Here is a 19406-nt window from a genome sequence, read left to right as displayed (position 1 = left end):
AGCAGGAAATTCCATGAGCTCCTACCACCCAAAACACTCACACACAAGCTTACTGGACTCCTTTGTAGCTTGATTTAAGAAAAACTTCATGTATAAGCAGGGCAAATACAAACATAAAATGAACACATGCTCAAAGATTTCTGTTCATGTAAAATCAAGGTTGGAAAGTGAGTGACACAGTGCTCAGAGATGTCAGTCTATGGCAGCTGCTGCTTAGAGCTTGCTCTTGCAGTACATCATATCAAATGTGTAAGCCATCAACACCAAATGGAAAACTCTTCTAGAAAGTTAAATAGTTTTTAGAGATTTATTCCAACATCTAAATCCAAACAGATGCAGAGGCACTGACTCTGCAGTTATTTGGAGGCGTGTTTGTCAGCTTTCTGACATACTCATGTAGGATCCACTTAGAAAGCTTACATTGAGATAGATCTGAGTAAAATTTGTGAATTGATTTGTGCTGGCCAGTATGAAAACAGAACTGCACTTCACTGAGCTACCATTCAACGAGGGAAGAGCTGTTACAGGGCAGAGGGGAAAGAGGAGACAAGGTACAGTTTTGCTCACACATACACAATACTGATTTCACAGATTTTATTATTCAGCTTCTTCAAAACTCAGCCAGTGACAATCTTGTCCCTGAAGCCTGGAGACTCACAGTTTAGATTTCGTTTTTACAAAATTGTCTCTGTAAACAACAAATGTTGATACAACAGATAAGTTGTTTTTTCCTCTAAACCCACAGAGACAAGTCAACCTTATTCCTAATTCTGCAGACACAACTGTTTCATACAGTGTCACTAGAGAGTGATCAAACTCCAGAACAGGATCCAGGGATGTGATCCAGGGAAGTCGGCCCTCTGAGAAAGCATCAACTGGAAACTTCTGGAGGTCCCTTCCAACCCAAGTGATCCTACAAAGCATCATGGCTGAGAACACAGGTAAGAACTTATTCCACCGATACTCTGCATCCACAACTGTGTTTGCTGGACCCACAGCTGACTGACAACTGACAAACACTTGAGTTAAACTCGTTTTGACAGAAGTGTTTCCTATACTCAGCTCCCGCCCAGCCACCTGGAAACAGCTCCTGAACTGTGCTATCTCCAGCATTGTATGTTAAAGTGAACCACCATCAGTTTTCTGGTCACTTTAATGTGCTGGGCTGCAAGTTAAGGCAATCTAGGGGTGGCTTCTGTCCATGCCGTGAAAGCAGAAGCTGGAAGAAGGACAGAATCATGCTTAGCTGCTGGAGGTTAATCCCTTTGAGCTCTAGAGGCTTGGAAGCATTATTGTCTCATTCTGGAGAGTGCCAACATACAGTCACACCTGTAGGGACAGTGCTTGTAGATTAAGGGTAAAAGGCTGTAAAGGCCCTATCAGTGCCAAAGGCATCAATCAGTCTCATTAGTAACACCAAGTCAAGAAACTTCAGAATACTCTCAAAGTGCTAAAACAGCATCCAGGTAACCCGGGTTTGAACCTCCTGTCTGCTACAAACTTCTCATCCTCCTCAACAAGTTACTTAGGAATTTGATTCTCAGATGTAAATAATGATTTTTCCCTGCTTCAAAGAGTAATATGACACATTCATCATATAGGAAATGCTTATATACTCCATCTATCAAGGTCGCAAAAGCTGGGAAATTAACTCCACATTCTGCACAGCATGGACAAATACTGAACACGGGAAATGACTAAAACAACAAAATATGAAACAGGAGGTTGCATGGGATATGTCACTCCCTACTCCAGCAAAAGATGTACACATGAGGACAGCTTACATTTTATTATCTCTATTTTATGGTGCATGGTTGTAGCTATACCAGTAGGTGATGGTTTACTCTCCCATTACAGTTATAACTAAATTGACAAGACCAAACCATTTCATCTTCATGATTTCCAAAACAACGTCTTAAAAATAAATAATCTAGGCGTAATCAATGGTAGACTACTGACCATGTGTTTCAGCTCAAGGGCTCACACATTTCTCCACAGAGCTACTCTGGCTTCCCACCTCATGGCCAGCAGAATCAGTCCCAGCCCAGGTGAGGTGTTGAGTGCAGGTTCTGAACAACCACAACCAGCACCACAAGTGAGGCTTCTTGGCAAAGAAAGTGCAACCAGTTTCACTGCAATGGCCTGGGAAGTTGCAGCAGAGTTGTATCATCTTAATGCCCACTGAAAGGATCTGGAAAAAAAAGCTGGGAGTACAATAAGGATTTACTATTGCATTCACAGAACAAGGGTGAGGGCACTAGTGAAAAAGAAAACTTATCAAGATCTGTAATATTTTACTTAAGCTGCCTATTTATGCTGCACTTCAGAACTACTCTTCCTTCATTTGTACAAGGCCCAGAAGAACAGTGCTCTCACTTGGCCTGAGCTGGAGGTGATTCTGCCAACAAAGCACACAGACACTGCACAACACAGTGCACTAGAGAAGACAACCTGTCATCGGCACATGGATCGGCTTCACATTGGAACTGAATCCTTAGCTCTGATAGATGGGGAACAGTAATACATCTCCACAGCTTCACCTAAGGGCTCAGCTGCAACCTCACCAGGCAAGAGAACATTAGCAAAGGGCTAGTTTGAGCCAGTGTGGCTGAGAAGGGCAGTACTGCTGTGCTTAGTGAGCAGCCGGGAAAAGGGCACCAACTTTCCTTGCAGTGTCTGCTGGCTCCTTCCTAGCTCCTACTGTGGAAAGTTCTGCAGCTGCTGGGAGGAACCTATTCGCATAACAAAGCGCCTTTCAAAAGCAGTACGGGAGGGTGGAAAGAATATGAAAAAACACTCCAAGCCACTGACAGCTACAGTTAGTATTTTTCAGCACTGCCTAAAAGTCTCAGGTGAGGATCAGGACTCATATACGTTACATAGAATATAAACACTGGTGTCTCCCATTACCTTCCTGTTGGCTAAAGAACATACATTTAGAAAAATCATGCAAGAAGCAACTTTAGCATACCCATGAGCACATTTTTAGGACACTCATACAATTAAGTTCTCAGCTGTGCAATAAATGAACTCGAGGCATAAAAGATATTCAGGAGCTTTTAAGGAGCCTGAACTCCAACAGCTTGCAAGCAAGCTGTAGGCATCCATGTATTGCTGGTTGGCAAAATGCTCAATGCGAACCAGCAAAGTGTGACTGCAGCCCAAGAAGTCAACTGTGTCCTGGGCTGCACCACCAGAGGTATGGCCAGCAGGTCGAGGGAAGTGGTTCTGCCCTGCCCCTCTACTCTGCTCTTGTGAGAGCCTACCTGAACTGCTGCGTCCAGCTCTGGGACTCCCATGCTAAGAATAATATGGATCTGTTGGAGTGAGTCCTGATGATGGCCATGAAGATGCTCAGAGGACTGGGGACAGGCCGAGAGAGTTGGGCCTGTTCAGCCTGGAGAAGAGAAGGCTCCAGGGAGACCTTAGAGCACCTTCCAGTACTCAAAGGGCTGGAGAGCTGGAGAAGGATTTTTGACAAGAGCACGTAGTGACAGGGCAAGGGGGAATGCCTTTAAACTGACAGAAAGGAGGTTTAGATTCGATGTTAGGAAGAAATTCTTTACTGTGAGGGTGGTGAGGCACTGGCACAGGGCTGTCCAGAGGAGCTATGGATGCCCCATTCCTGGAAGTGTTCCAGGCCAGGCTGGATGGGGCTTTGACCAAGCTGGTCTAGTGGGGACTGGACCTAGACGACCTAGATGATCTTTACGATTCCTTCCCACCTAAACCCCTCTATGTCTCTATGATCCTGATGGATCAGGAATTCAATCCCTGATCTTTCACTTCATCAGCTATAGAAATCAAGACAATTCTGCCTTCCCTGGTGAGCTGTTACATAGTCTCACTTCATTGCAAAGCGTGCACTTAAAAATATACTGATGAGCATCATGAGACATCTTAATCAATGAAACAGGCAGCAAAAGGTCCTTGGAGCTTGAGCTGTAATTCCAGGGAAAAGAAAGCACTGGACTGCTGGTGAAAGACTCCCAAAAGGGAAACAGGAGACTTGCAATGAAAAGTCTACTACAGATATTTTTTTTCTGATCTGCCTTTAAGTGTTAAGCTTCTCCTGCAAGACTATCTTTCCTTTGAAGCACTTGAAATTCCTAGGGCTAGGAATCATAGGCTGATATTTTTGTTCTACAGAAATAAACACCTGGCTTGTGAATGTTACACAAACTCCATTTGTTGTAAGAAAATGTCCAAAAGGATAAAATAAATCTTTGCCTCTTCAAAATCAAAGGAGGAAAGAAAGCATCATCCCCACCTTCCTTTCAGTGGCTCCAGGCTTACCCCTAAAAATTTTACTAGTGGCAAAATAGTTTTGCCTCTCAGCCAAACCACTTCAGTTATGGAAACTGCAAAATGGCTCAGCTTGTCTTTCAAACAGGAGGAGAGTTGGGAGAGAGATGTCAACTTACAGCATATTTCAGTACTGTTTACGTTTTATGCAGTAAGCAGGTACACTCTCCTCGTGTTCCTGATCACTTCTGGAGGAATAACCTGCCCAGTAAAACACCAGGGTCAGCATACAGCCCATCACAACCACTCTGTTAGAGAAAATCCCCCATCTATTTCTGAACAATAAATTCTTCGCTTTTCTGCTTAATGTTACTCTTCTGGGTAAAAAAGAATTCAAGGCTCAGAGACATATTTTTGCGTAATAAGGTTATACATATGGATTCAACTTAGCTAGGAAATGTCAACTTAAGGCTTGTCTTCATGAGGAAATTTACTGTAACTAGTCTACCAGTATAATTATACTGCTGTAGTTCTACTGGTAAAATTCCCCTGTTGAGCCTTATTCATAACAACAGCTGCCTTTATGGTTTATTTTTGTCGACTATGCCAAAAAAGGCCCCTGCTCCAGAAAGGCCACAACAATTTACAGGGGAGGAGGGGAATGAGCTGTGCCAGTGCAACTGGAGCAGCAGAAAGAATAACAGTCTAGAAGTGGCAGTATTTCTGTACACTAATGAATTATTTGCTACCAAAAAAAAGGTGAAATACTGTAAGAAAACTATGCTGTACATCAGATATCATTGCAGGTAAGGTATGTGCCAGTTTCATGCCACATTTCATAGCTTTGGTAAAGGCCCCCAAGCCAGACGTGGTTCTGCATCAGCCCCTCCGTGTGCATCCTTTTGTTCTTGCCTCCTCCCCAAATGCTGCAGTGCATTTTTCCCAGGAGTTCTCTTTCCCCCCCATTCCCTTATAGGAACGATGCCTTGCAGCCCAGCAACTGCCCAGGGCCCCTTGGACTGACCCTCCAAAACAAACGGGCATTTAAGACCAGTCTCCCTGGTTTACAGTTTGCATCTCAAGGACCAGGGATAGCTGGAAAGCAAAGAGCACTCTTTGCAAAAAGGATTTTAAAACAATTGTCCTTCACTTCAGCAGTGCAAGAATGCTGAGCTAGACAAAACAATGAGCCATCTGTGCACTCTTCCCTCCTTCCCTTGTCTGTATCCTCTGGGCTTAAATCAGAGCTCCCCAAGAATGGCCAAGTCCCCCTTCACCTCCACCCACCCTGTTTACATCCTGAAAAAAAACAGTTTTCTGGCCTATTTTTTTTTCTTTTTGTTCTTAAGAGCCCTTGCAAAATCTTCCTTTAAACCGCAGCCCTTTGTCAGGTGGTATCCCATCTACCCAGCTTTGTCAAGTGATCAAAAAATGCCTCCCACCAGTGATCCGTTCCTTGTTTACCATCCCTGGAGGCAGAGTGGCACTCAGGAGCCCTACTCACCCCTTTGTCCAAGGAAGGCAATACCATCTGAATGGGAGACCACCAAGATTTGCAGCCCTCTTTTGTTAGCCTGGTGTCACTGCCTATTGGGCCTTGATTCAAAATTGAGATGACAGTAGAGAGGCAGCTGAGTTAGGTCATCACCACGGAGTTTCCAGCTTAAGAGAGAGAAACACCAGTAGCTCAAATTTCAAATAAAATTGGTAACTTTATTATCAGTGGTCATTTGTTGTTACAATTGTAGCCACTGCCTCATCAAGAAACATGCACTATTCTAGCAGAAGTCAGGAAGGCATGTTCCCAACACTAAAAATGCATTGAGGAAAAAAAAAGCAGATTATGAATAACAGCATTTGGATCTATTTCTTCAAACATTCATTTTGTCAGTATCTCTATACCAGGCAGCAAATGGATTAAAAAATGTCAGCTACCCTTTGATCTCACAGCTGGAATGGCTGCACTGCTCAAAAATGTCCCACTGAAAAAAAAGCTGACTATTTTTTAATTCTTGATTTTTAAAACATCCTAAACAGATCTTTATCACATAAAGCAATCTTTCACTCGAAGACCCAGTTTTGATGCCCAGTCACTTCTCTTCCTGGCAGACTGAACTCGCTGGGAGAGCAGAGCCTGCAAACTCTCCCACATCATTCAGCACTAACCCAGCTCAGAGATCAGAGTAAGGAAGCCCTGTCTTGGATCAACTCTCCTCCAATGGGCCAAGATCATAAATGTGGAAGTTCTGTTGGCAAAAAAACCCCATAACATCATCCAGTTTGAGCACTATGCCCCTTCCTCTGCATGGCAGCAAGAGGCTCATCCTACCAGGATGCAGGACTGGAGTGCAGACACACTACCGACAGGAAGTGGAGCTTGCCTTCAGTAATGCTCAGCACTAAACCTTCTTCCAATCTTTTTCCCTTTTTTTTTCTTTTTGATTGAAAACAGTCGTTCTTGTAAATTCAACTACTGTGCTGTAAACGTTAAATGAATTTCCTTCAATGCTTCAAAAAAACATTCCAAATCTAGCACAGTTCAAGAGAGGTCTCATCCCACAACCCCTGCATGTAAACACAGACTGCAGCACAAAGCAGGCTGCTCTCCATAGGTGGCCTACATGTTTCATTTCATTAAGGGTACTAACTACCTCCAGCAAATGACATTTGGAAGCCAAGTGCACTCTGCCTTGGAGGAGGGAAAATCAGATTTCCCTGTGGTGACCATAGCTTCAGGGGAGGTCTGCCTCCAGCAGTGAAACACAAGCCTTAGAGGGTTCTGGTGCACTGCAGTCACTGGACGGACACCCTCACTGGGGCACATAAATACGCATGATGCTTGGTTTAACTGAGTTTTTTTGTCTGGGAAATAGAGAATTGTACCCTACATGATCACACTTGTGCATATGCTTCTTTACAATGTCTGAACTCATTGGACAAATTCAATCAAGTCCTTCAGAGGAAGAACTGTCCCCACAATGTCGCATTTCCGCAAAGTATGTGAAAACAAACAGCCAGACAAAGGAGAAGGATTTACAGGCGCTCCCAGTAAGCAAGTTTCAGTAGAAGCACACCTATATTTCTAGACACCAGAGCATCCACACAGGTGAGACTTGTTAAAAGTCCCTTCATTTTAAGAAAAGCTCATTCTAACTCATATCTTTATAGGTATGGAAAAAATCTAATCACAAGACAAATCCATTAAAAGACAGATTTTATTGTGCTGTGCAGCTAAACTCTCTTTCCAACTCTGACAGATTCTCAAATAAGCTATCGTTGAAAGAAAATACCTTTTTTTTGGTCACAGAACTCCCTAACTCCATGGCCCCTCCCTTTGCACTCTGCCATGAACCTTCCTCTCTCCCCTCTATCTAAGACAAAAGACCAAATGAAAAACTAAGCACTACATTTGGAGTCAGTCTTTGATAGGCAAACAAGACCTGGGAAGAAAAAGGAAGTCCAGAGTATGGTGCCCACCTTGGACTCTCTCTCCTCCAAGTCCGACCTCTTATACCTCTTTCCTAAACTGATGCTCACTGATATCCTCTTCCATGTAATTCCCTTTAGCTGGGGCAGATGCTCCACCTCCAGCAATGTTTCATCTCTCTAGGTAGACATACTGAACTTGACAAATCTTATCTGAAATATGGATCCACCACCTCTCTCTTAATTTACCGACTTCCAAAAGCTCTTCTGTTTTATCACATTTTCACGAAAACAATGAGGAGGCAGAGTAAGTCTCCACTATTTCAAAAGCGTTCACTGTTACCTTGGAGTTTGGTGTAATATTTCAAGAGTGCTTTAGGCATGTGGTTTATAAAGCACTTAGGGACCCATTAAATAGCAAAATTTAAGGCTAAAGGCTGGCAAGCTGAGGGCAGTGAGCTTTTAAATTTATGAAAGGCTACAGAACTAAGAGGCCACTAAAGTGACAGCTGTCAGCACCACTCCGTTCTATATTCATGCAGGTTCAAAGGAGAAGCCAGCACGCACTCAAAAGAAAGAGAGCACTCGTTCCAACTTCCAGGCTATTTTCTAAATACTCTTTTCAAACTCCTTTTATACTCAGAAAAAGCCTTCCAGAAAACATCCACCCCTCTGCAAGCCTTGCATTGGTTACCTGATCCAGTTTTGAGCTCCTTTTTCTTCCTCCCAGCTCTAACAAGCATCCTTGCCCTTTTACAAGTTAAGGTCATTCAGAGGATCTATACAAGCAAGCAGAACACAAGCTGGACTGAAGATCTTGAAAGGCTCATGCTTACCCTCACCTTTAATAGGGAGGCACCACCCACAGAGACAACACGTTATCCCGGCATGCACCGCTCCCTCCGGATCCAAATGGAAAGCAGCACAAATCAAAAGGACCACAGCAAGTTGGAACCTGTTGTCTCAGCGGGTGGTACCCTGCATCTGTAATAGAGATGAAGGCAGCTGTAATCTCTCCGGTTTTATGCAAATGAGATGCTGCACTTCAGCTCCTGGCTAGGGGCCAGGAAAAAAAACAAAACCAAAAAACCCCAAACCCCACCACCCTTGTCAGTATGAAGATGATGTAGTAAACATCAAAACACAGTTGGCATGTCTCTTTGCGGGATGTGGGAAGGCCACAAATAAAAATCTTATCTCAATCTATCCATAATTTAAGCCTTACTTTCTACTGCAGCTCTGAATTACAGCCCTGCAATTTTAATACAAACAAGACTATTCAAGGTGTTCAGGAATTCTATCACATCATGGTTTTCACTTTCCATACACTTCTTTAAAGTGTCAGGAAAAAGGATGAGCACTCAAACTACAAAACAGTTAAGTGGAGATTCAACCTTGGCCTTAGAGCAAACTGAAGACAGAAGCCCATCTGGGAAAAACACATTTTCCTTCTTAGTTCCTGGACAGCCCTGCAAACCTGTGCCAGCACAGTCTGGGGCTGGCACACACTGTTGCACCACAGTAACACAGAAGTACAGAATGGGTAAAATTGGAAGGGATCATAGTGTGTCATCTGGTCCAACCTTCCTGCTCATGCGGGGTAATCCCAGAGCACATGGCACAGGATTGCATCCAGACAGTTCTCTAATATCTCCACAGCCTCTCCGGACAATCTGTTCCAGTGCATGGTCACCCACACAGTAATTCAGCTCTTCCTCGTCTGCAGGTGGAACTTCCTGTACATCAGTTTCTGCCCGTTGCCTCCTGGGTCAGAGACTCCCGGGGCTGCTGCAAAGGCAGCACTCATCAGTAGCTGAAGCTGGCATTGCCACTGATGGAGTCGGAGTCCAGCTATGCCTGCTGATGTTGCCCTCCTCATGCACCTGTCCTCCTCCACGGAAGAAGTTATCATCATGTTGTAAACTGCAGGAATACCTTGACCTTGTTCATGGCCTGGCATCAGAGCATGAACCAGCAACTGCCAGGTGAGGCACTGGCTTTGTGCAGACACACAGGGACACGTTCCTTGCTGCTGGCATTGCTGTGGGCAGTTGCTGCCAGCAAGGGGTGGAGAAGAGTGCAGGACTCAGCGTCTCCTCTCCCACAACTGCACTGGCCACATGATTTCTGCCAGCATGCTGCACACACTCACCACTGCAGTGCAGAATCTCTTCAGAATGCAACAGTCCAAAACAAAAGGCCCTACGTTAACCCTGCTGAATAGATTCAAGAAGTTACGCATTTGTTTTGATTTGAAAGAAGATAGAAAAAGCTAAAAACAGAATATAATGTGCAAAAACATCCTGGAAGGATTTCTGCTGCCACTCAAGTTGTGCAACATGCTGAACTGGAGACTTATTTCCATGCAAGCAGCTTGGCATGAAATCCCACTGAAAGGCCTGTGGTTCCCTAACGCTGTCATGACATCATGATTTAGGATTTTTAGAGCTATCAGCCCAGCACAGCTGGTGTCATGGTTGCCATTATACTATGAAACACTGAGGAGTATTAAACGAAAAAGGTTTCCTTGTTTCAAATTCTTAGATTTCTTCCATCTTATTCTGCAGATTCTTAAAACCAGACTGGTTCTGTAAGCAGAGTACAGCTGATACATAAACAGAGCAGGAAACAGTGCTGCTTTAACTGAAAATAAATCTGTCAACAGGGAGGCACCGGGAGAGCTCCACTTCAGACTTTTCAGGTTCTTATTAAAAAATATAAATTAAAGTCAACATTTTCACATTATTTGCTACATCTGTTTGCTATTCCATTATAAATAAAAATACAGGGGCCTCCAATTCAGTGTTAGTTCACCCAAAAAAATCAAAAAGTCCTTTTCATTTAATACTGCATTATAATTGTTCTAGACTGTACTGTATTACCACAAGAGGTCCACAAGAAACAAGCTCTGCATTACCCAAACTGGGCAATTAACAAGACCTTTGGCAGTATACTATCCTTCCCTTTCTAAAGCATGAAGGACAGTAAGGCTATGGAAGCACATCCCTGTTGTAGGAACCTTGCTAACTGTCACAAACAGATCCAGCTCTGCAATCTTCGTAGACAGCTGGGAAACCAAAAAACCCACAAACCCTTTCCTGTCTCCAGAGGCCAGGGCAACTGAGCGGAGTTCAGTGCCACACCAGCTTTAAAGGAAATATACCAAAGATTTAAACAACTGCCCTGCCACCGCATGCTCCTGCCAACCATTCCACGGCACACTTTACCTGGGACAGCAGAATCACAAAGCCCTTCAAGCAAAAAAAGAGACTGATTTTCTTAAATAAAGCTTTATTAAATTCCCTGTCAGAGAACCAGAACCTCCTGAGTGCATAGGAAAATCCACCACATTCTTGCAATGTGCACCCAGGGCTGGGCTGGTGACGTGCAGTTCCCACGGCCGTCAAATTTCAAGAGCAGTTTTAGCAAACAGCAATTGCTCTTGGGAGTGAGAATTGCTGGTGAGTGCTCAGCTCCTTTGAAAATCTTCTCTTAGCCAGTCTACAGTGCTCACATACCAGGTGGTAACTTCAGGTTCAGTGTTTAGGAGATGTGTAGGTCCTGACAGCTCTACCACATAGATAATTGTATATTAAGACTTTTGGACACAAAGGTAGAACGAACCTACTTGACAGGACAAATACTATTAAGCTTGGTAGCTCCAAGAATGAGGCCACATTAAAGGTGACAGACTGCAGACAGCTGATTATCTCAGGGCAAGTGACACAGGGACACAGTGCTGTGCAGCTGGGGACGCTGTTCCATGCACAGAGAGAAGGGAAACACACACCTGAGTACACACTGTGTACTCAGGGCATGGAGAATAATTTGATCAATCTGAGCCAGTCTGTGCTGAAGAGGTTGCAGCCAATATCCCCAAAGCAGCACAGCAATGATGACTCACATTTGCTTGCGGTGCCCAGCTGCGGCAGCCTTCGGGGTTGCTTCGGGGTGCCAGGGACAGCCAAAGCACACCGGCTCCCTAAGCCTCCTTCCAGGATCATGCACATGCAGGACATGGGGGACTTCAGACCTCCTAGAGCATGGCACAGACTTTGCTCCTGCTTCACTCAGCAGGTCTTGGAGATTACCTGCAGCCTGTGTCTAGAGATGGGAATTTAATTCCTGTGGCCTGCAACCAGCAAAAGGCACGCTCCACTATCTCAATCCAAATTTCCAGACCAAACTGTAAGACAGTATGAACCGATAGGAGGTCTCATGCCAGGAAGTTATTTAAAGTTCTGACATTCCACTTTGATACTTTCAATCTTCCACTCCCAAGTTTTCCACTAGAGAAGCACAACAGGTTTTGGTATAGCAGACAGGTTTTGGGAGTGAGAAGCCAGAGCATGTGCCAGCACCAAGGAGGCTGTGTCCTTAGAGAATTTGCTTCTTCATTCATAAAAACACAACACCCTTTATATCTTCAGCTGAGACCCTCATGTACACTGCCTGCTCTCACCCAAAACCATCAGGAAAGAGTCTGAGCAGAGAACAGTTTATTCATGGGAAAAACTCAGGCTGACAAGTCACCAAAGAGAAACAGGCAGCACAGCACTTACTCCCTCCAAAACTAGTCCCATCACAACAAGGAGGGCAAACACAGGTCATCTAACCTTGGCAACCTCAGATATCTCAGCATCAAAGATGAAATATCATGATCTGTCAACAAAGGCACCATGTGAAGGCCTACATGGCCACACTAAGATCTCTTGTGGAAGTGAGGGAAGGAAGCCTTTAACTTCATTTCTTTCACTTGCCCTACTTTTCCTCTGCCCCTGCAACTAAACTGGAGTTTGTTATTAGTAGAAGTGTGGGTTAGATGTCCCAGGCAGATCTCTGAGACATTAGGGTCCTGTATAAACTCCAGACTTGTTTTCTGAAAAACAGCTCTGTAATCACAAACACAAGGAGAAAAAAAAGCCAGGAGAAACTGCCTTGAGGAAGCAGTAAAGTTAAACAAACTGCCCAACTGCTGCTGTTGCAAGAGAAGCACTTTGGTGGAAAAAAACTGGTGGCTGAATCTTAACCAAGACAAACCAGAGGAGGAAAGCTTGTGTGAACAAACTGGAGCCTTTGCTGCACCATTCATCAAGGACATTTACCCTGCAACTACAACACAGTGCAAAGACAGTTCCAGTAAACAGTGACAGTAGAGATCTTGTGCCATTTCTGGCTGGTTAAAAAGCCATGTTCACAGCCCCAAAATCATGATGACTTGGCTACTGCTACCCACTTTAACTGGAGTTAAGGAGTAAGGTCAGCTAAAGAAAGACAAGAATAAGGTTAGCTCATGCTGCCTGCTTGGTCTAATCCAAAGTGCGTGCTAGAAACTATCCATACCAACAACCCAAGTTAATAATTTAATTACTGGAGAAAAGACAGTCAAACAATTAAGAGTTTTAGGCTTCTGTTACACAAATTGGCACTTTATACAGCAGCCACTGGGGTGGCAGTCTGCTGACAGTAACACTGCTGTGCCAGCAACAGCAAAAATGCCCTTACAGCAGTTTTCCAGAGGAAGGCATTTAACATGCACAGGGAGGGGTCAGGCTTTAAGCGTATGACCATAACAGACTACCGAGTGTGAAAAACACAAGACAGACAGTTAAAACAAAATTTCCCAACCAGTTAAAAGAAATTTAAACAAAACCCCACTCAACTTAACACTGAAAGGAAATATACTGCATTCAAAGCCTGCAGAGGGGAACATAGAATTTCTTCTACATACAAGAACAGGCATACGTCATCTTTTGTGAGACCAGGGCTAGGGTGTTGTCAACAGAAAACCAGCTGTTCAAATAATATGAGCAGCATGACAGGGTTTTACCTACACACCGCCAAAATGCAACACAAAACACAACACACAGCTACAGAACTTAAATGACACTTACTCATGTACTCTGTTGTCTCCATACAAGTCACTTAACCCAAAGCTGACGTAATGCCAGTGCTCAGGAACATTCAGTGCTGGGTTTCCCAGGTTTCTGTACATGCTAACATAGTCCAGAGGGTCAGGTCCTCCCAACCTGCATTAAAACCAGAAAAATTCTTAGGTAAGTTCGTTTACTCAAGACAAATGGTAAGTCTCCCCAGGTGCTACAAGAGGTTGTACAAAGACCTGGTTTCAAACAAAAATTAAAACATTCAAACTACCTCTTAAAAAAAAAAAAAAAAAAAAAAAAAAAAAGAAAAAGATTGAGGAGAAAGGTTAGGTTAAGTCCAGAAAGCTTCAAGCACCGGAAAGCAAAGTACATGTGTGCAACATACTAAAAATGTTTTTAACATTAAAGCATAAAAACCTCTGGAAAATCATATTAAAGCTTCCACAAAACACAAAGAAAATTGAAAAACTGTACTAATAAAAGAGCACTGGCTGTATCTGCACTGCAAGCTCTTAATTCAGTCCAGAGGCACATACCTCAAAAAAAGTGATGCTATTCCTCAAAGCAGAATTTGAAATGACTACGTTTTGAGGAGAGTAATCCATACTCATGAACATACACAAAGTAGTTAAAACAGTGGAGAAGAAAAACATTGATTCAGTAAAATAAGCACCAAAACTTCTAAAAATACACCACTTGCATTAACCAAGAATGCATAGAAAGCAGCACTGCACCCTCCTCATCAGCATTAGAATGGGTTCCTTAAAAGAATATAACTCAAAAGTCAATGCAGCACAGGCAGGTTATGCAAAGCAGCAATCACCAAAGCCTGCAGCCACCCTTCCCTACAAGGCACAGGGAAGCGAGGCCATGAGCCAGCGGAGAGCACAGCACATCCTCCTGCCACTTGTGTCACCTGTGCAAAGACAGGACAAATCCCCACTGAAGGAAGGAAAACGCTGGACTGTTTTGCTGTTTGCCCTGTCAATCACAGAACACCTACCACAAGATGTTATGGCACGGCTGAGCAGCTGTTTAACCATTTTGTGCCTACAACGCACTCTGTTCAGGTAAAACTCTCAGCTGCTCCAGACAAGAAAATCCAAACTCACACAACACCATTCATTGGAACCATCAATTCCTCTCATCTCTATTGTCTGTTCAGACCCTGACACGATCATCTGCAGGCTGCAGGGCATGGCTGTGTTTCCTTCACTAGTCCTGTGGGTTTGTGTATCATCATAAACCATCTCCATGGCTGGACAGATGGAACCAGCTCTAGTGACAACGAGACACTATTTGAAATCCTCTGCCCTTCTCCTGTTGCCCAACCTTGTCAAGTCTGTACAAAACAGAATATCAGCTTGGGGTACTAAAAGGCCCATGGGCTCTCTCCACAGGTCTGCTGTGCTGCCTTGCTCCTACTGCTGCTGGCAAAAAACCAGAGCAGTTACCTAACATGACTGACTTTACCTAGGACAGCTTCCCCCCTCTTAAGTCACATAAGGCCATCATGGTGGCTGAGACCACCTGCAGTTTCTCCAGCAGGTCAGTCAAGGATGCAGCCCAGGATATTGGGGCAGGACAGAGTGGGTGAGCAGCTCACCCCCAGAAGCGGCACAGGTGTCCATTGCCAAGGGCTACACCAGAACCATGCAGCCTTCTTGTATGACAACTGGCATCTTCATGGCATAAAAGGCAAATCGGTGAGCAAACATGGCGAACACGTGTCAGACACCAGGATGGAGCTGAGTCTTCAGCAGACACCTGAGAAAACATGTTCTCAAAGTCTAGCAATAGTTTGAAACACTCAAAAACCAAGTCCCCTCTGACACCCTTTCCTCACCTGTTCCATTTCACTGGCATCAAGTCACACTGGAGGCTGAGATCTCTACCAGAAACACCCATTCAGGTGGCTCTGTTCAGAGCACGGCACCTATGTCCTGAACAGTGCTCAGTCTCCCAGGGATCCATGGTGGAAGCAGCCAGATGGATGCAATTCCAGCCAGGATGGACACTCACCCTTGAGGAGCAGCAGTGCACAGCAGCAGCCACACACAATTATTACTGGACTGGGAAGACTCCAGAGTGAGGGAGGTTCATACACTGACCAGTGTGAGAAGATTAGTCAGTGGTCAGAGCAGTTGTGTGGGCTTTGTGATGAAGGGATCACTGCTAAGCAACCAGCATCTCCCATATGAAGAAAACCTGCTTCCAAACTGGGTTTAATAACACTCTAGAAGCCAAACAATCAATGCTGCAACAGGCACTCTGACACAAGACAAACCTCTACACTGCCCTTTTCAGGACAGGGACTGTTCCATGAGTACATGCTTTTCCCTAGGGCTACTCAAACATTCTTGTCAGGTCTGATGCAGATGGCAAGTCCTGCCTAGACAGCACCAGGCAAGCCAGACACCTCTCCTTCACTCCTGCCAGCAATCCTGTGTTTGCCTCCAAAGGCCAAACTTCTCTGGGGAACTGCAGCACCATGCTACCCAAGAGATGACCACAGCAATGCAGCACCAGGGAGCCTGGAGGAGCTGAGCTCAGTCTTGCCTAGAGTTCACTACCAACTGCTGCTCAATGATCCCATCACACCATCTTTACTCACTGAGAAATGCAGTAGGCTTGGAAGAGACGTAGACTAAAATCCTGCAGCGGCGACTGATTAAATTTTGAAAAATACATAGCCGAGCCATACACCTATCCCAAAACCGCTGCAACTGCAGGAGCATCCCACATGAGCTTTAAGCCAGCTACCTGCAGCACATAGTAACACAGGAATGGCATAATGCTCACCAAAGGTTAGTCAGCACAGATATTCATCCAGTTTCGGTGGCAGGTTTTACTGCTCTAACATCGGCGCTGCTGTGGTACATCCTCCCGCCCACAGCCGCTGCGGCAGGCATCGACCTTGTATCACAATCTACATATCAGTACATGCACTCACACAAAGAGCTGGAAGCGTTGGAGGATTTTATTAGGAAGAGCCCAACTTCAAAGCCAGAGGTACAGTACAAATTTGTTACATTCTCTATTCATGGAGCTCATTCAGGAGCAAGAAGGGCTGCCTCAGGGGAAACCCTGTATTTGCATCTGCACCAAGAGTCTTCTTTTGACTGATGTTAAGAGTGCTCTGAAGTTTCTGTGGAAGGAGAAATGCACAATGAAGAGAGGAAAGAGACCCACAATGGAAAAAAAATTGGAGAATTCCTAATTCGTTCACCCTGGAAAGCCCTTAGAGTATTGTTTGTAGTCACTTCCCAGTAGCTGACAATAGGACTGCTTTTCACAGCTACCTTTTGACAACCCTTCAGAAGTAGTCTGTGATTCCCAAAAGGCCACAAACCACAGCTCAGGTTTTTGAGTATATGGCCTAAATTTAAGACGTGATAAAAAACCAGTAGTCCAGCCCAAATTATGCCTATTTCAAAACCTATCACAAAGGAAAGAACAAATTTTATTTTTTCACTAGCAATTCTACGCAACAAGATATTTCAATCTGAGATATTCTACCACATTCTATAATAAAAGTGGACACTGGATATCAACAGAGAAACTCCATCTTGGTGCATGGCCTTCACAAACACAGCCAGAAACTCTTCCAGGAAATTCTGATTGAATCCCAAACTCTCTCCCAAGATATGCAAATAGCATTTTAAAAGACTAGTTCCATTAAATAATCTACATGGCTAAACCCCTTTATGTAACAGGCATAGAGTTCTGCAGATTCTCCAATGTTACACAGTAAGGATCTGCTCCAATGTGCAAGCCAAAGACTACAACTTCAGCTCCCTGAACAAAAAAAACCAAATCGCTGTTAACTGTGGAGAAACCGGTACATATAATTAAAAGCTGATTAGTGTTACAATATTCCTCCTAAGGCAGGGAACTTTGTTCAACAATTTCCTCTTCTAATCTAAACCAGCTAATAGCTGGCAGCCCAAGCAGGAGAGGTTAGCAGAGAGTTGTGGCAGGAGTCATTCTACCAGGCTGAACAAAACCAAGCTCCAAGTTTCACCCAACAACAGGAGAGAAAGAACTTGTGGTGTCCACGTAGGCTTCACCTCGCACAAGCATTTCCTGCACAGGACAGCAGTAGGAAGCTCACCTCCACAACAGAAGCTCTCAGCTCTCACTGCTGGCTGAGCTAACAGTTGGAGGAACTGCTAAGTGGAAAACGCCAGGATAAACAGGTCTTCACATTACTTCTTACTTGCAACCTGCCATCACTGCCAGCAGCAATTTTTTTAGTGTTTGAGCTCCAATTGCAGTGAAACTCTAATCAATCCCTTAAGCAAACAAGCAACAAGGTTTCTTCCCAAACAAGGGTCTTTGCTATTCTTCATTACAGACCTAAATTTCCCCACAAATCTTACATCACTATAGTCAGTACTTTAAGCTGTTGATAGAAAAGAAGTGCTGATGTGACTGGAAACTCTTCATGAGTACCTAAGACTAGACATAGGTGTAAACACAGACTGATCAGACCACCACAAAAGTACCAATGTGCACAAATGACTAAGAAATTATATTTTGAGGTCTCAGATTTGCAACATTTTATCCCAGCCCACTGTATCATTTTAATACACTACTCCCCTAAGCAATAAGGGTTAACAGACAAACTTGCTAGAATCGCTTAAAAAACAATACTCCTGTGGACAACTACAGCAACAGCTTTGTCTGTCAGAGCAGCACACAGGGAGGATGTTATTCTGCTGTTACTCAAGACTCTAATTAGGTAAAGACATACAGGTGAAATGAACTGTAAATAAAGAAGTTGAGCATTTAATAAATTTTTCCATGTGCTGGGGTAGGGACTGGCCAATGTCAGGTAAAGCAAACACTCGGGCGTTACTTGATCATGTTCCTTAGCCCCAGAAGAGGGGGCTGAGCAGCTAAGCCATAGCAAAAAGCAAAAGGAACTCCTCTTCAAACGGGATTAGACGCTAGACACTTATCTTGATAGCTAAACATCCAAGCACTTCCTTCATGCCACTCTCCCACATAAACAATTGCTGTTCCTGGTGTCAGACAGTGTGTCAGCAGAGACACTGAGCAACAGATTCACAGTCTGTGATAACACATGGCTACGTAAGGCCAAGAGAAGCTGGCACTGCCCCGCGGGCTTTATGGGTACACACGGCATGTATCCGGCCTGGAGGCTGGAACAACGGGCTCGCTCCGGTCAGTGCCGGCCACACTCGAACCCCAGGTTCCTGGCCAGAAGACAGCACGTTCCTCCTGTCCAGGGGGGAAACTCCAGCCCCTCACCTTCTGTGGGAACACCTCCACTGAGTAACATGCACCCCCTTTTTGTACGACCTGCCCCAGCCGGGGCGTTCATCAGCCACCCCTCACTCACGGGCCCTCCAATTCCCCACAGAAACCCCAATACACCCTCCTGTCTTCAGTGCACACCTCCCTATACCCCTCTTCCTATTGACAGCACATTCTCCCCAGGAGCCCCTCCAAACACAGCCCCTGGGCAACCAACTGCATCCCCAATGCCTCCATCCCCAGATCCGCTGCATATCCCCAAAACTCTTGCATCTTACCTCTAACCCAGGACGGAACCCCCAGTCCCTCTCCCCTTGCTGCAACCCTCCCCAGCCCCTCCGCCTCACCCCGAGCAACGTTCCCAGCCCCAAGGCTTCTCCTAAACCTCTCGCACTCCCACTACTCCTCTCAAACCTTCTCCTATCCCACACAAGGCGCCGGCCCCACTGCTCGCCCCAGCTCCACGCAAGACCCCGGCCCCATCCAGGCCGCCTCACCAGTACTTGAGGATGGCGGTGACTTGGAGCGGGTTGGGCTGGTCGGGGTAGAGGCGGCGGCACTCGCCGT

At 44.9% G+C, this 19406-nt stretch overlaps 1 protein-coding gene across 1 annotated transcript in view; it reads right to left on the bottom strand.

Annotated features, from left to right (window-relative positions):
• SUFU (SUFU negative regulator of hedgehog signaling) overlaps positions 1-19400 on the bottom strand; it is a 92613-nt gene extending 73213 nt beyond the window's left edge. The window contains exons 1-2 of the mRNA XM_017726158.1: positions 19337-19400; positions 13566-13700 (exon numbers count right to left, since the gene is read on the bottom strand). Coding sequence (XP_017581647.1) covers positions 13566-13666 — 101 coding nt within the window. The 5' untranslated portion in view covers positions 13667-13700; positions 19337-19400. The remainder of the gene's footprint in view (positions 1-13565; positions 13701-19336) is intronic.
• Positions 19401-19406: the final 6 nt, after the last annotated feature.

The sequence above is a fragment of the Corvus brachyrhynchos genome, unplaced genomic scaffold (genome assembly GCF_000691975.1).
Source record: "Corvus brachyrhynchos isolate BGI_N302 unplaced genomic scaffold, ASM69197v1 scaffold61, whole genome shotgun sequence".
Taxonomy (NCBI): domain Eukaryota; kingdom Metazoa; phylum Chordata; class Aves; order Passeriformes; family Corvidae; genus Corvus; species Corvus brachyrhynchos.
This window is presented reverse-complemented; position numbering and strand designations above follow the sequence as displayed.